The sequence below is a fragment of the Arabidopsis lyrata genome, assembly GCF_000004255.2.
Source record: "Arabidopsis lyrata subsp. lyrata unplaced genomic scaffold ARALYscaffold_8, whole genome shotgun sequence".
In the NCBI taxonomy this organism is placed as follows: domain Eukaryota; kingdom Viridiplantae; phylum Streptophyta; class Magnoliopsida; order Brassicales; family Brassicaceae; genus Arabidopsis; species Arabidopsis lyrata.
The window spans coordinates 1,587,581-1,604,494 of record NW_003302548.1 but is presented as its reverse complement, the minus strand read 5'-3'; the positions used below and the strand labels follow the sequence as shown (position 1 = coordinate 1,604,494).

Sequence of the window (16,914 nt, the reverse complement as noted above, 5' to 3'; positions counted from 1 at the left end):
AACACATTTTTAGTAGTTTGTCATATTACTTCATGCAGTTTTTGGTGATGAACTAAAATGAAGTAATAAGCATTTCACTGTGAAATTTATTTGTTTTTGAATAACTATGTTGTCTTTTATTTACGATTTTTATTGTTAATTATATTTTATCGTAATAATAGAATTTCTGGTTTATACTTTTTAGAGTTATTGATTATATTTATTTTTAAATCATTTTTTATTTAACCGTTGTCGCATCCGCTAGTTAACAAGTTATAAAATTCATGTAACACACTAATTTTAACCGTTAAACCAATCGTTTAAAGTGCTTAATCACGTTTGAAACTGCAACCGCTCATTTTCATAAATTTCCTTAATCATAACTACATCTGTTATGTTATGTTTAAACGAGTCAGACCCTTAATTTTTGAGAGGTGGATTTATTTCGATAACCGCCGGCTTTGATATTTGTCCTAAGTTCTATACAGAAACTAATAAAATGAGTAAGCAATTTTTTTTTATTTTTTTGTATTTGCTTGCCCATGAAGACAAATTCCAGTTTTCCAATCTTTGTGGTGTAGTCAAGTCACTTGAATTTTCCAGCTAATAATTGATTCATTAAGAAACTTAAGGGTATAATACCAAACATTCTAAAAGTTGAGGGGTTTTAAAAAAATATGACAGCTAATAAGAAGAGAGAGAGAGAGAGAAAGAGAATCAACGAGTCTTTCGTCTTCACCATATAAATAGTCTCTCACTTTTTCCCGTCTTTCTCTTTTCTCATTTTTCCACCTGAGGAAAAAAGCTTTTTCGAATCTCTCTCGCTTGCTTTTTGTCGCCATGAGTCTCTTTGGGCTTGGGAGGTGAGAATTTCTTCGTTCCTCTGCTTAATCTTATCTTCAATTTGAGATTATCCTTTGGAGAAATTTTTGACGATTGTTTGCGATCTCAGATCTGTTTGAAAATCTCATAAAACCAGTGATCTTGTTTCTTCTGTGATTCAATCTCTTACTTCTTTCGATCTCCGTTGCATTGTAATTGTCCAGGATCATGGATCTTTTTGTGGCGAATCAGAACTTATGATCTCTAGTATTAACCTTACTTAATCGTTCGTTGAATAAGAAATTTTCTATGTGGTATTGGATTCAGTTTCATGGTTGATTTTTTTTCTGTGAATTGATTATGTGAGTGTGTGTTTTATACATAAGTTTTTGATCTGATTTATGAATTGGGAATCTGGATCAGTTTCCTGATCTTATGAACTTGAGATCGTCTCATGTATGATACAAGTAGTGTTTTTAAGCTGTTTATGGATTTAAAATCATTGGAGCTGTGGATTTGGAACTTTTTTTACTAGGCATATTCAATGGGATCGATCAGATTTGTTTTGTTTCTCAGAATTCATGATTGTAGGATATAAGATGGACCCAAAACAAGAGTTTTTAGTGATTCAACCGTGTCTTATGCAGTGATTGTTATCAAAATTTTGTTTCTAGGATACATAGGGTTTACTTATGGATTAAGACTGAATTTTTGATGTTGCACTTATAGCCGTTTTGACCCGATCATGTTTTCTATTTTTTCTATGCTTTCGTAATAGAAATCAAAAGACTTTCCGTCCTAAAAAGAGTGCACCTTCTGGAAGCAAGGTTTGTAAACTATCTTTGAAATTCTGTAATTTTGGTGTTTTGTAGCTGTCATTAGTTGACAAGAACTCTAATGGTTCTTCTTGTTGAACGTTTTTGTTTCTTTCTGATATATAGGGTGCACAGCTTCGGAAGCATATAGATGCCACCCTAGGAAGTGGGAACTTGAGAGAAGCTGTGAGACTTCCTCCAGGAGAGGATGCAAATGAATGGCTTGCTGTAAACAGTGAGTACCACTCTACTTGCAGTCTCATGGTTACGTTTGTGTATACTCTACTTGCAGCTTTGTTGATATAATTTTGTCTTTCATTTCAGCTGTGGATTTCTTTAATCAGGTGAATTTGCTATATGGCACACTTACCGAGTTCTGCACACCTGATAACTGTCCTACAATGACTGCTGGCCCAAAGTATAGCCTCTCACCTTTTACTATGTGTTATTCCAAACAATTAAAATCATCATGCTTTGTGATTAATTTTTCATTGGATGAGCATTTCATTTAAGAAACAAACTTGTTAACAGACTCATATCATTTTCTCTTTGCCATGGCTATATATTTGGGTCTTCAAGTGGTGATTTAGCTTTGTTATATTGTTATGCTGTCATTGCAACTGTGAAGATTAGAAAGAATGTAGTAGGCCATATTTTTTTTACTCGATGTAGTATTTTCTGATGATCATGCGAAAGCTAAGTGCTCAAATTGTTTTTTGAAAGGTAGCATTTCTTTTTCGATTTTTCTCTTAAAGGTGACGTCGAAATCTAGATAGAGTGCCAACTACGCTCAAACCAACAGTATATGGCTGATGTTTGTTGCTATGGATTCTTTCTCTGCATGATTTTTGTTAACTCAGTCGTTTTTTTTGCAGGTATGAGTACAGATGGGCAGATGGTGTACAGATCAAGAAGCCCATCGAGGTATCTGCTCCAAAGTATGTTGAGTACTTGATGGATTGGATTGAGACTCAACTCGATGATGAGACTTTATTTCCTCAAAGGCTTGGTAAATATAATGCTCATGAGATCTATATAAGAAGATCAATCAATACCAACAAACAAACTGTTCTATCGACATCCTAATGCTAATTTTCGGTTTTTTTTGCAGGAGCACCATTTCCTCAGAACTTCAAGGATGTGGTGAAAACGATCTTCAAACGGCTATTCCGAGTTTATGCTCATATATATCATTCTCATTTCCAGAAAATCGTTAGCCTCAAAGAAGAAGCTCATCTCAACACTTGCTTCAAACATTTCATCCTCTTTACTCATGTGAGTTCTCGTTTTAAATTACCTCAATATACTCTAATCTCATAATCTACGAAATAATGAAATGATTGAATGATTTTGTGGTATCATACAATTCTGCATTGAAAATTCAAAGCATTCATTTTTGTGAAATAAACTTTTGTCTTTCTGAAACATCTAATATTAAGAAACTAAGAAAGTACTCCCTCTGTTCCTAAAAGATTGATTTTTTTTTTTTACAATTTGGACATTTCACTAAACTTGTTGTGTTTGGTATTGGCAGGAGTTTGGACTGATAGACAAGAAAGAACTCGCGCCTCTACAAGAGCTCATAGAATCTATCATTTCACCTTATTGAGCAAAAAAGACTATTTCAGTTTTTTTTTTTTTTTCAGATTAAAAACCCCAAAAATAAAATTAACGGTAAGAAGTTTTATTTTTAATTATAAATCTCTCTTTGTTTGTTTCAAGTTTTCTTTTTTCTTAATCCTCTGTAAAATTTAAACATTTACTATGTAAAAAAATTCGATCTTGACTAGACCTTTATTCATGTGTGTTCATGTGAAAAGTAAAAGGAACTTTACAATATTTAATTCATGTTAATGATGGATTATAATTACCGTTAAGCATCTCGAATCTCTCAAACATTTGTCAACAACTATCATAATCATTACAGAGCTGTTATGACTTTACTCAATTAATTGAACCATTAATTACTCTTTAATTAATTTACTTTTCAGGACTCTCTCTCTCTCTTTACTTTTTATTGTATTTCTCTATTTAGCTTTCGAGTTTAATTCTTTTCTGTCAAAAGTAAAATTTTCGTTGTCGTTTTGAGGAAAAATTTGATTTTTATGGAATTTCAAAACTTTTGAGACTTATAAATCTCTCCGGTTTGAATCGAAAGAATCTGAGAATCCAAAACCCAGATTCCGGCGCCGGTGATCAAATCAAGTCTTTGATCTCCCACGGAATTACATAGATTCGATTTGGATCTAAGATTCCTATTTCTGTTGGGAACATTGTGAGAGAAAGTGGCAACAAAAAAATGTCTAAAGTAGTGTATGAAGGATGGATGGTGAGGTATGGAAGAAGAAAGATCGGAAGATCGTATATTCATATGAGGTATTTTGTGTTAGAACCACGTCTTTTGGCTTATTACAAGAAGAAGCCTCAAGATAATCAGGTAATAAAACCATGAGTCTAATCTCTGTTTCTGTGTTGAAATCAGTCTAAATGGGTGGTGATGTTTTGTCTTAAACTGGATTTAGAATTTTCCAAATTTAAGAGTATGATTGTGAGATAGAGACATAGAAAAAGTATCAGCTTGATAATGGGTGATGTGGTTACTTGCTTAAATGATGCTTCTTTTTCATGTTCAATGTAGCTTCCTATTAAGACCATGGTAATTGATGGAAACTGTAGAGTTGAGGATCGAGGATTGAAGACACATCATGGACATGTGAGTTTTGTTCTTATTCTTTGCTGCTACCATTTTTTTTTTTACTATAAGTGCTTATGTGTTGTAATGTGGGTTGTTTACCAGTAGAATGTGGTTTTGCAAAGTGAAATTTCTCTGCTTGATTTTGTTGTGAGCACTAGTGGCAACCTTTGAATCCTAATTAAGCTTACATTTGTGATAAGTGATCCTACTGATTCTTAATCGTGCAACTCTTTGAAGTTTTTCCATTACCATCGGATGGTTTTCGATGGCTGAAATCTACGTCTGTTCCAAATCTCTCTCGACGTCAGAACTATATATCTAATTGGAAACAGTACATTTAATAATAACTGTTGTGAATAGTGGATGGATTTCCTTCAAGTTAATTTGCTCTTATAATATTCTTGACTAGTGTAATGTGACTTGTACTTATCTTCTTGACTCTGTTTTGCAGATGGTTTATGTGTTGTCTATTTATAACAAGAAAGAAAAGCACCACAGAATCACGGTATCTTGTTTTTTCTTCCTGAGAGTAGATAGTAATAGTTTTATCTTGTTAGTATATATTTTAATGCTTTTTGTTAGTTTATATGGAGTATGTTATTGCTAGATGGCAGCGTTCAACATCCAGGAAGCTTTAATGTGGAAGGAGAAAATTGAGTGTGTCATAGATCAGGTCTGTAACTTCTGTCTCGCTATCCCTGAATCAAAAAAAAAAAAAAATTCTGCCATGTCTTTAAGGTTCTGGTATATTTTGTAAAAGAGAAGCCCCCTGTATCTGCCTGTATTATTTATCAGTAGCCGTTTGAAAGCTGAAGATTGGTGCTTATCTGATTACCGCAATACCACTGTGTGTTTTTCCCTGTTGCAGCATCAAGACTCCCTAGTTCCAAGTGGTCAGCAGTATGTTTCTTTTGAATATAAGCCTGGGATGGACGCTGGAAGGACCGCTTCATCTTCAGACCATGAAAGCCCGTAAGTGCATTAATCGACATCATTTCTGCACTCTGCAGGCATCTTGATGTTATCTTACAACAACTCACTTGCTTAGGTCTTCTTGATCATATGATTTCCATGCCTTAATCAGAAATTCTGGTCATAGAGCACTATCTCTACAGAGAGTAAATCTGACCTGTGTAGATCCATATTATGCAGAAGAAGGTTGACGTTTGTGGCTATCGTATTCATAAAATAAACTTGAAAAAATCTGGATATGATAGAGGAAACTAACTTGGTATGAGGAAGTCTCATTAGATACTAATAATTAATCACCAATCCTAATAGTTTCTGAGAACGTTACTGATGCCGGAAGATGGTAATATAATGCTGCATGCGGAAACTGACCAGTATCATTTGATATATTATTACTGTTGATGTTTGACACTGTTTACTTATGGTGGATTTTGTATACCTATATTTATGCGAACAAATATCTGCAATTTTCTTCAGGTTCAGTGCGCTGGATGATGAAGATGACTCTCGACGTGATCTATTGAGGAGGACTACTATTGGAAATGGTTTTTCCTAATTCATTTCGTCACGAACTAATTTGGTCAACTGCAATCCTGAATGCAATCTGACCACCTCAAACAAACATGCAGGCCCTCCAGAATCTATACTTGACTGGACTAAGGAGTTTGATGCTGAGTTGTCAAACCAGAGTTCCAGCAACCAAGCATTTTCGAGAAAACACTGGCGTCTCCTTCAGTGCCAAAATGGTTAGTGGCTATGCCTGGTGTCTGTAAGCATTATAGTTCTTTTTTTTACCCTGGTAAATTATAAAAATTCACGACTTATTAGATACCATATGGAAGTTTTTAAATGTCTTTCCCTCCTTTTAGGCTTGTAAGACATGTGCCTGTAATCAGCTTCAAAATAAAATTTCACTACTATTCAATCTGGAGGATCATATAATCATATAGTATTCAATGATAGTGCTTAAATTTGGGAGTAATCTTCTCACTTTTAAAAACATTTTGCAGGTCTACGGATTTTTGAAGAGCTACTTGAAGTTGATTATCTTGTATGGAAGTGACTTAGTTTGTCATTTTTATGGCATAATTTCCTCCTGATTACCTAGTAATTTTTTTTAGTCAAGCACCATTATTTACGGTGCTAAGCTTGCAGCCAAGAAGCTGCAGCAGGGCTATGAAGGCTGTTGGTGTTGTGGAGGCCACATGTGAAGAGATATTCGAGCTTGTGATGAGCATGGATGGCACTCGATATGAGTAGGTGTTAATCCATCTTCTGCATTCTCATTTATAATCTGGTCATAAGCGACCATCTTTTTTTGGTTTTTCTTTGCCCTCATTTTCTTATAGTTATATGCTTTGTTATTTGGAAAAATCTATTGGATAAGAATGTTCGGTCTTTATCTCTTCTGTTTCCACATCCTACAGTAATGTCTGGCCCAAACTTTCTATCAATACTACTTTTAGCAAAAGTGATTTCTTTTCTTTGTTCTGGTCAGTATCTGAGGCTCTTTGTTTTCCCTCTTTTCTTATGGCTTGGCAGGTGGGACTGCAGTTTTCAGTATGGGAGATTAGTGGAAGAGGTCGATGGTCACACAGCAATACTCTATCACAGACTTCTGCTCGACTGGTTGCCAATGTAATATTGCACCTGAAATATTATTATTTTAGTAATAATCACACAGTCGCTTTCAATTGCTAACTGAAGTAGAGATTTGATTCAAAATCAACTAAATTTTTGTCACATCCGTAATGAAATAGACCAGTAATCCTGGGGGGCTCAAGGGTTATGCAGATGTGTTTAGATAGGAATTAGAGGGCCATTATACTAGTTACCATTTGTGATCCTCCCGTTTTCAGTCAGAATATTACTTGGTTGTTTCCAAGAACTCTGTTTAGTCAAACTCATGTTATCAAAATGGCTGTAGGGTTGTGTGGCCCCGTGATCTCTGCTATGTACGTTATTGGCGGCGTAATGACGATGGAAGTTATGGTATGTTCCCTTCTCTTTTTACTCATGCTAGAACTGGACAGCCTCTATTTTATCGAATTTTCCCGAAGGGACAGCCTCTATTATATATCTAGTTTTAATTATTTATCTTGCTCTTTCTGTGAAGTGGTATTGTTTCGTTCTAGGGAGCATGAAAATTGTGGTCCACAACCTGGATTTGTTCGGGCTCATCTGGAGAGTGAGTTTAATTCGAAGTCTTTTACCACCAAAATCTTCTAATGTATTATGTATTACAATCTAACTCAGATTATGCTTTCTTGTATAGGTGGGGGATTTAACATCGCCCCACTAAAGCCCCGGAATGGAAGGCCTAGGACACAAGTGCAACATCTAATACAAATCGATCTGAAAGGGTGGGGTGCAGGTTATCTTCCAGCATTTCAACAACATTGTCTTCTTCAAATGCTGAACAGTGTTTCCGGTAAGTTCTTTGTGCTCATTTCCACTGAGATTTCTGTGGAAAGTGACCTCTTCTCTTCTTGAAACCGCACTTGTGCATCTGCCATTCTAATTCATGGACTCATGTTCATCGCAGGTTTGCGCGAGTGGTTCTCACAGACAGATGATAGAGGTCAACCGATCAGGATCCCTGTTATGGTTAATATGGCATCATCTTCCTTCGCATTGGGTAAAGGTGGAAAGCCTCAGCATAAGTCTTCCCTTTCTATTGATCAAACAAATGGTGCCAGCAGAAACTCTGTGCTAATGGATGAAGACTCCGACGACGATGACGAGTTTCAGATACCTGATTCAGAACAAGAGGTTGGTCTATCAAGCATTCTCTTTGAACTTAAGATTTGATCAAGTTGAGTCTTTCTTCACTATTGCTATATTTCAGCCTGAAACGAGTAAGCAGGAGCAGGAGCAGGAGACTGATGCCAAGAAAACAGGTGAACTGATAGTTGTATTTTATCATTAATGCTTACTGAGTTGGTGAAAAAGTATCTAATCTTTATGAATTTCTGGTGCCATTTGAAACCTCAAAAGAGGAAGCTGCTCTCAACATTGATCTGTCATGTTTCTCGGGTAATCTGCGACACGATGATAATGAAAATGCCCGTAACTGCTGGAGGATTTCTGATGGGAACAACTTCAAAGTCCGTGGCAAGAGTTTCTGTTCAGATAAAAGGAAGGTTAGTAATCTCTAACCTAATTAATTTGCAACGCATTATAATGATGCTCATGCTAATTCTTCTACGTCAAACTACCTCTTCGATTCTCCTCATTCAACCTTTCTCTGAAGATTCCTGCTGGGAAGCATCTAATGGATCTTGTCGCCGTCGATTGGTTCAAAGACACTAAAAGAATGGATCATGTGGTTAGACGCAAGGGCTGTGCTGCACAAGTAAGAGATACAATCACCTTAATTCTTGTTGCTTAAGTTCCTTGTTAGTGTTAAGGGAGATGTTATTATCCCTTTCCGTTGCTATTATCTAATCTTTGAGGTCTCTTCTTTGTCACGTGGAAATTCCAATTAAAATGCTATTAATCGTTTCAGGTTGCTGCGGAGAAGGGTCTTTTCTCAACGGTAGTAAATGTTCAAGTAAGTTTTGCCTGTGAACTGCAACATAATGACTAACTATAAAAGTGGCTATCATTATCGATATATTAACCAGTATTTTTGGTAGGTTCCTGGATCAACACACTACAGTATGGTATTTTATTTTGTGACCAAAGAACTTGTACCTGGATCCCTCTTCCAACGTTTTGTTGATGGTGACGATGAATTTCGAAATAGTAGGCTCAAGCTTATACCTTTAGTCCCCAAGGTATCTTTCCCTCTCTCTTTCTCTATGTAAATCTTAGAACACATAGATTCACATGATACCCAATCTTATTATGCAGGGTTCATGGATAGTAAGGCAAAGCGTGGGAAGCACTCCGTGTCTCCTCGGGAGAGCAGTGGATTGCAACTATATCCGCGGTCCAACATACTTAGAAGTGAGTCCACATTTTGTAACCTTTTTAAAAGCTTGTAGATCAAATAAAGTAACTTAAAAAGAAACATTTTCATTCCCATGCAGATAGATGTAGATATCGGCTCATCCACAGTCGCAAATGGAGTTCTTGGTCTTGTCATCGGCGTAATCACATCCTTGGTTGTTGAAATGGCTTTCCTTGTACAGGTAAAAATCAACAAAACTAAGACTTTGATCTTTAAGATTGTTTCTCCTCTTGAAATCTTTTGGATGATCCCGAGATTACGTTTTGTAGGCGAATACACCAGAAGAATTGCCAGAGCGGCTTATCGGGGCGGTGAGGGTTTCTCATATAGAGCTATCATCGGCTATAGTTCCTAATCTGGATTCAGATTAGGCTCTAAGCTCTCTCCTAACTCAAAAGCTCTACATCAACTCCATGTTTGGTCTGTCTCTATTTTTTTATTTCCTCTCTTTCTCTCTCTCTTTTATTTTATTATAACATTATAGCCTTATAGCCTTATAGGTGTCATTCTCTTAGTTATCTTCACATATAAAACACTTGGAACAATTTTTTTGTAAAATAGAACCCATATGCTATTATAGAATGGTATCCAATTTCTCGGGATTTAAGTGTTTATAGATGACTTTGGAAAGAAAGTGACAAAATCTCAAGAACATGATGGTTCTACTCGTTACCAAACGGGAAGTTCTCGACCATGGAAGCTGTCAACCTTAGACGAAGCCTATCGCCCTTACATACAGAAGTGGAAACACTCGTTTGGGCAATGAAATGCATGACTTGTGCCGAAAAGCGTGATGTAGCTTTTATTACAGATTGTTCCAACCTGGTGAAGAGGGGTCATCCCTTCCCGAATGGCCAGCCTTCTCAGCTAAATATAGAAATATAGAGTGACAAAGAGGAATTCTCTACATTTTCTTTATCCTTAGTTCCTTGTAGTGAAAATGGCAGAGTGGATATATTAGCAAGAAATGTTCGTGCCGAATCGCATTATATCACTTATATCAACAATGTACCTCATCGTTTGCTCATCTTAGCTAAATTAATCTAAAGCTTTTGAAAAAAAAAAAACATAAAGCCAATTTGTAACTTTCTATAAGAAATGAAACGACAACTAAAAAAAAAGAAGAGGAAAAACTAATTAAAGAAAGTGTCTATTTGACCTATTGATGTCTATCTGTAATCACATTTGGCTTCACTTCAATCCCATATTTCCCACAATTCAAGAGATCATAGCCACTTTTGGAGTTCAAATCGAAATGCACAAATCCGGATTCTGGTTTAACACATGCATCTCCGGTTTCTATTTTCTCTTGTTCTCCACATAACCGAAAATCTTCAGAAGAATCAGCATTAAGGTGTGAAATATTGGCAACCAAACCCACCTTTTCGTTCTTATGATCACTTCCTACAAGTCCCGAAAGTGCGAGATTGAAATCCGAGAATTGACCTTTATCTGTTTCCCCTACATTACCACAAGGTATGCTCTTCTGTGCTTTCTCTAGTAATGTCAACAAATACTTTCCTTGTGCCTCCATTCTCATCTGGAGTTTTTTCTGCACCTATAACACCGCAAAAAAACTCAGATTTAAAATATTCTAAGAGAAGAAAGAAGAGATTTGTTTCCTTTCTTGTTACCTCGAGCTGTTCTTGAAACCGTTGTTGGGCATCGACCTGATGTCTCATTGCCTCTGCAAATGGTACATTCCCGCTTTGTCTGCGGGTGTTCATTAACATTTTGTTACAAATCCATTGAGGTCGAGAGAGGCATATTGATTCATCGATATAAATACCTTTGATTGCCGCTATCAAATCTTGATTCATTCGAGATTCCTCCTTGAGAACAATTATCGAAATGCACATATGAACTTCCTGTGACAAAAACAATCAATCTTTCGTGTCGCAAATATCTACATAAAATATTCCATAAATCCATCAAATGTAGATATATCTACTCCAATATCAGCTGAATTATATATATAACTCTTTGTGTTATTGATATGATCATACATACCAGCATTTTCCTTGTTTTGTTCGGTTCTATTTTGTTTCTTCCCTTGTTGTTGACCAAGTCTATACTTCTGCACATACAAACACATCATTAGAGAATATGTAAGTAAAAATCCACAATTGAAGCTATACATTATTGTCATATATTCAAATTTGTATTAATTTGGACCTGTAAATGGCTCTTGAGATGGTACAATGTTAAACCTTTTAATCCCATCAGCTTCAGAACCGATTTAGGAGTTGCTTCTGTAGAATCAACCCAATAACAAATGTCATTAAGCAAACAGATAATTACATTTGTAATCTATTAAATTTGGACCAACCAAACCGGAGTAATAATGTGAAACCGGTTATCTCAAATGAAGAATAAGAAAGAAGATGAGCCACTGATGTTGATTTAACCGGAGTAAACCGGAATGATAATGTGAAACCGGTTATCTTCAATTGAACAAGAAAGAAGGAGGAGCTTACTGTCAGCACCACCGAGCTTAGCGACGGCGTCGACGAATCGATCGTGGAGATCGGCGGTCCATCTGAGCCTGGGTTTAGGATCTCTAGTCATCATAACTCCGCCGTTATCGTAACCTAAACCTCCCAGATTCACTCTCTCCATTTAATTTTCCGATCAATAAATAATGGCGGGAAAATCAGCGGAAGAATAAATCTAATAACTTGGAAATTTCCTCTTCCGGAGGATGTGATCGGAAGATGGGAAAACGGCGATCGAACTACGAAGGTCGGCGTGTGAGTGGAATTAGGGTAAAGAGAAAATTGCCAGCGATGAGAGGACGAGAGAAATAGAAAGAAGTGAGATGATTGATGAAGAAAAAGAGATCAGAAAGCTTTTTGAGGAAAATCTGAGAGAGAGAGAGAGAAAGGGAGGAGCATAAAAAGTCGTCGCGGTGATGATGATGGAGGAGGAGAAGTGGAGACATTATTCGTCACTTAACGTCAACCTTCGTTTTTTCCCTGTTTTTTTTTTTGTGCTTTTTAATATAGTACTTATTATTTAAATTATACATACACTGCAAGTTTGTTTATTTATATCTTTGTTTAAAAAATTACTAGTAGACGAGAGTTTGGTATGGCCTAGCAATAAATCGAAAATCGGATTAAATCGAAGATTAATTGGAGATTAGTTTTAGAGTTATTTTAATATTTTTAACATATATTAATCTAATATTGTTTTCAAAATTAGTCAACACATAAAAATGTACTTTGAAAACAAATTTTTATGATTTTTATTAAAATTTGAACATAAGTTATTGTAAAACATCACAAACTCTCAATTCAAATGTTTAAATAACAAAAAAAAAGTTGTTATATACTTGCAATCTAAACATAATCGGAATATATAAGATTAGACGGGAGTAATCGGATTAGGCGGAAAATAATCGGATTAGACGAAGAGTAATCAGAGAACTGATTTCTTTATAGAATTAGTCACTAATCGAGGCGGATATGGTAAACCTAGCGATTAAGCGGAAAATAATAGGATTTACGCATAAATTTTTTATCAAAATAGTAAAATAATAAAAATAATGATAAGAGAAAACGGTACAAAAATGCTAATTACGTTTTTTGTATCGGTTTTGTGAATAGTAATTATTAAAGCAAAACATAGCCAAATTTTTAGTGCATTTCGACTGATTTATTGCATACAAACGCAATTAACAAACGCATTTTTATTGCGGTTTTAATTGTGTGTCCATGAGATGTTAGACCGTATATTTTGTCATGTTGTAGAATAAAATATATACATGATTGCGTACCTTTTTTTTATTATCAATCAATTGGTATTTGTATATTCAGATCGTAACATGGGAGAGAGGAACATGGCCCGCATCATGGATATTTGTTTACTACTTAAGATTATAAATGTCCAAAGAATATATATAGTTTCTAGGAATTATCATTTTGATCATTTTAATAACTATTTGTTAGATTTATGTGTTTTTAAATCAGATAACTTATGACTAAAGGTTTTGTCTCATTCTCATACGATCCATGAATCAAAATCTCTCTCCATGTTGGTCCTTCATTTAGGTATCATGTAAATTTATCATTCATGTGTTGTCGGATAGTCTCAAATTTGAGATAAAAAAAAAAAAAAAACATAGAAAATGGTTCAGCCAAATTAGTTACTCCCATTACACATTTACACATTAATGCATTCCGAATAATCAAACAATAATGAAATTCATTCTTGTATTGTGATTTTTTTTATTGTTAAAAAAAAAATCGTTGTATTCGGCGACCATCATATCAATACATGATGAGCGATGCGCGGTGTCAAACTCCGACGAGAGCGACATAAAACATTTTTAGTAGTATTTGATTATTTTTGAAAAAAACAAAAACAATAATCAAAAAAAAAAAAAAAAACAATAATCTAATTGTTTTGAAAAAGAATTATGACGGAAAACAAAGTGCATGGGGCGAGCATGTCACGTAGACTGCCAGCGTGGAATATTCGCCGTCGGACAAGGGAGAATACAATAATCTGAAACTCACATGTTCGACGGTGGGGGTATTATGGTAGTTGTACATATGACACGTGTACGGCTTTGTTACTACTATTTTGTCTTTATGTTAATTGTCTTGGGACCCACACGAAATACACACGTGGAACCAAGGCCGCTTCGAGCGCAATTTTGTATTCTCCGTTTTGTCCTAACCAAAGATGAAAAAATGGGTGGATTTCTCAATTCACACCGCTCGGTTCACACATCTTGTACAATTTGACTAAACCGAAATACCATATAACCGGACCGACTAGAGAAACAAGGTTTCTTCTGGTTTAGCTGGAAAAGGAACTTGAGAAAATAGTAGTATAAGCCAACTAACTTGTTTCTCTTTTCAAATCAACGAAACCGATCAGTCTTAATGCCAATTTCACCAGATTTCAAAACCCTTAAGAAAAGGACTAAAATGCCAATTTATTCCAATAAGGTTAACTGAAACATGAAGATTTTTGGGTACCAGTGAGCAAAATTATCTGGGAAAAAACTGGAAGAGATTGGCTTTCATAGTAATCATATTGTTTCTTTCTCTATCTCTCAATTGCAGAAATTGAGTTTCTTCATAACTTTGGCATATGCTGGTGGTACTAGTCCAGGCTGTCTCAATCTACGCTTTGATTTCTTTGACTGCATCAGTTAACAACATATTCATTATCCTCAACATTTATCAATCTGACTCAGAAATCTTCCACATTATAGATGTCGAAACCCGAAGAAAATCAAACAACAGAGATGGTAACGTAGATACAACTGTGGCTACCATTTATATATTTAGCTAACAAGGAAACACCAGTTCAATCACAATTTCTATGTTAACATTCACTATCAGCAGAAATAATCAGCTGATGGTAATTTCTGATCCGTTAGATTCCTAGCTATTATCATACTGTTTTTCCAGAGGCAGTGGCCAAAAGAATAAATAAAATCAGAGATTCAGATTATAGAATGAGGAATAAGGTGGTGTTACCTTCAAGTGTGCGTTGTGGCGCTTGCCCTCTTTCCAGCGACGGATGGTACCATCATTTAGTGGTTTAAACCTGTCTTTGAATGACCTGATATATAGATTCAACAAAAACTACTTGTTGAGAGAGACGCACAAACTTTCCACTTCAGAAATATCTAATCATGGAATCAGAAACGTACGAATAAAACTTGATCTTGACTTTCTTGACTTTTGATGTGATTGGAGTCCTAGGTCTCCACTTCTTCTTCCATTTTGCCATTTTTTCCTTGGAAGTGATATTCCGTACTTGAACAAACTGAAGCCAGAGAGAATCAGCGAAATTAAGATAACCAAGAGATAAAAACTGACGTTTCAAACTAGGATGAAATACAGGATTTTTTTATCTTCACATGCAACACTTATAAACCCCAAACAGGTCCAGTTTTCAAATACACAAGTGTGCATAAGACTCTGAGTGATACTGAAACACTCGTTTTATCAGTTGCCTTAAAAAAAAAATGATATTCAAAAATGAAAGAGCTACTTAACATTCTATAAACAAATCATCCCTTTCCCTATTTCAGATAACCTGCAATCAGAGCAAGGGCGATTCTTTCTTTCCCTATTTCAGATAACCCGCAATCAAAGCCAGGACGATTCTTTCTTTCCCATGACCAAACAAGGGACACAAAACTCAAGAACAGTACACCATAAATCCGAATGTTCAGATTCCAAAGAACAGATGTGTGTATTGTATAAGATTATATAAGCTTAAACTTGCAATGTAGTGATATAAACCAAAGCACCCACTTGTATCAGTTGGGTTTAAAACAACATGATATTAAAACATTCCATGAATCAATAAATCCCTTTTACCCTAATGTAAATTCAGCACACAAATCCGAGCCAATATGATTCCATTTCCCACGATTAAACACTTCAAGAGGTTCACACAAATCAAAATCGAAAGTTTAGATTCTACAGAAGCAACTAAAAACTATCTATATACAGTAGAGATAAAAAGCAATTGAAGCTTAAATCCTAACCTAATCGAAAGGACTTCACTTTCTCACCCAATTCACTAATCTCGCGAATCAGAACAAGTTATCAAATGTGATGAAAATTCTGGAAACTTACGTGATGAGGAACAAAGGTAGAGCCCATGGAGCTAATATTCAAAGGAGAAACTCCGGCGGCGGGAAGGAAGCTCCATTTGGTGGAATTGGCGAAACCTAGGGTTGTTGTTAAGTGACGAGTCGGAGAATGGTGAATGAGACGGTGAGGAGCAGCACCGGAAAAAGAGAGATTCCGATTAGATTGGAGGGAAATGGAACGTAGCTTAGTGCAAAACCTCTGCATTGTCGTCTCCAAGAGGAAGAACAATTTTCTGATTGCAAAGAGAATGAAAAGCTTTGGGGTTTTTGTGAAACGATTTTGAGTGTGTTTGGGTATTAGGGTAAGTCCATTCCTTTTACGTCTCAAATCCCAAATGAGTAAAATATTTATCCATGTTCAAGAAAGCGCTACGCGTTAATCGTGATTCAACGTCTAGCGTTTAGAACGTCTTATCAGACTTTATACAATTTTAGACAGTTTATATGTTTTACGTTTAAAATATTATAAATATGATATTGTAAAAAAATTTATAGGAAACTATATATTAAAAAAATAAAAATACTAAAATCGCAAACAAAAATTGCACAAAAAAATATCTTTAATTCATATCATACAACATATGAACGTTTATAACCATTTATATAGAGATAAAACTTAGAAATTATATATATATATATATATATGTAGTTGGAAATTGGAAAAATATACTAAATCGATATTTATATTATTTGAGGCGGTCGAAGCGGTCATTTAGGTGTTACCTGAACGCCTAGTCGGGGTCTAGACGACCGCCTAGGCCGCTTTTTAGAACACTAATATTTATCTTTTGTCACAAAATCAATAATTCAATAAACCAAAGAAATCTTCTCCAAGTGTCAAGAGGATGGATTCCTTTGCCCAAAGTTGTTTACAAACCAAAGAACAAAGTTTAGAACTCAAACATATCCAAGATCATGTGTAAAGAGTCGAGCATAGGGTTTTAAAACAATAGGAAACGAGTCGGGTCGGATCTGGGCCAAAAGTACGTCTGGGGAAGGGATCGATCGATCCACCCACCGGATCGATCCCGAGTCATTGGAAACTGCTTCTCGT

The 16,914-nt window shown here is 35.5% G+C and overlaps 4 protein-coding genes across 5 annotated transcripts; 2 read left to right on the top strand and 2 right to left on the bottom strand.

Moving 5' to 3' along the window:
- The first annotated feature begins 648 nt into the window (after positions 1 to 648).
- Positions 649 to 3,470, top strand: LOC9301312 (MOB kinase activator-like 1A). Its single transcript, XM_002865192.2, has 7 exons — positions 649 to 842; positions 1,580 to 1,628; positions 1,743 to 1,851; positions 1,941 to 2,034; positions 2,492 to 2,625; positions 2,728 to 2,891; positions 3,151 to 3,470. Exons 1-7 carry the CDS (start codon positions 820 to 822, stop codon positions 3,223 to 3,225), a joined length of 648 nt encoding a protein of 215 aa, XP_002865238.1. The 5' UTR covers positions 649 to 819; the 3' UTR covers positions 3,226 to 3,470.
- Positions 3,471 to 3,638: 168 nt separating this feature from the next.
- LOC9299545 (protein ENHANCED DISEASE RESISTANCE 2-like) lies at positions 3,639 to 9,847 on the top strand. Of its 2 annotated transcripts, XM_002865191.2 has the most exons (22): positions 3,639 to 4,053; positions 4,255 to 4,329; positions 4,763 to 4,816; positions 4,919 to 4,984; positions 5,180 to 5,283; positions 5,758 to 5,825; positions 5,910 to 6,026; positions 6,291 to 6,331; positions 6,436 to 6,536; positions 6,823 to 6,918; positions 7,208 to 7,272; positions 7,397 to 7,468; positions 7,556 to 7,711; positions 7,826 to 8,052; positions 8,129 to 8,180; positions 8,278 to 8,423; positions 8,534 to 8,635; positions 8,789 to 8,833; positions 8,919 to 9,059; positions 9,136 to 9,231; positions 9,315 to 9,416; positions 9,505 to 9,847. In XM_002865191.2, exons 1-22 carry the CDS (start codon positions 3,916 to 3,918, stop codon positions 9,604 to 9,606), a joined length of 2,166 nt encoding a protein of 721 aa, XP_002865237.1. In that variant the 5' UTR covers positions 3,639 to 3,915; the 3' UTR covers positions 9,607 to 9,847. The 2 variants fall into 2 exon arrangements, with proteins under 2 accessions (XP_002865237.1, XP_020867847.1); XM_021012188.1 differs by lacking the exons at positions 3,639 to 4,053; positions 4,255 to 4,329 and having other exon boundaries at positions 4,894 to 4,984.
- A 509-nt stretch (positions 9,848 to 10,356) lies between these two features.
- On the bottom strand, positions 10,357 to 12,241 carry LOC9299544 (myb family transcription factor PHL11). Its single transcript, XM_002863422.2, has 6 exons — positions 11,713 to 12,241; positions 11,411 to 11,487; positions 11,246 to 11,312; positions 11,025 to 11,103; positions 10,870 to 10,948; positions 10,357 to 10,793 (listed from the first exon to the last, which is right to left on the bottom strand). Exons 1-6 carry the CDS (start codon positions 11,852 to 11,854, stop codon positions 10,395 to 10,397), a joined length of 843 nt encoding a protein of 280 aa, XP_002863468.1. The 5' UTR covers positions 11,855 to 12,241; the 3' UTR covers positions 10,357 to 10,394.
- A 1,776-nt stretch (positions 12,242 to 14,017) lies between these two features.
- Positions 14,018 to 16,149, bottom strand: LOC9301311. The gene is made up of 4 exons (XM_021016285.1): positions 15,844 to 16,149; positions 14,907 to 15,022; positions 14,731 to 14,815; positions 14,018 to 14,390 (listed from the first exon to the last, which is right to left on the bottom strand). The coding sequence occupies exons 1-4, from the start codon at positions 16,063 to 16,065 to the stop codon at positions 14,301 to 14,303; spliced, it is 513 nt and encodes a 170-aa protein (XP_020871944.1). The 5' UTR covers positions 16,066 to 16,149; the 3' UTR covers positions 14,018 to 14,300.
- Between the last annotated feature and the right edge of the window lie 765 nt (positions 16,150 to 16,914).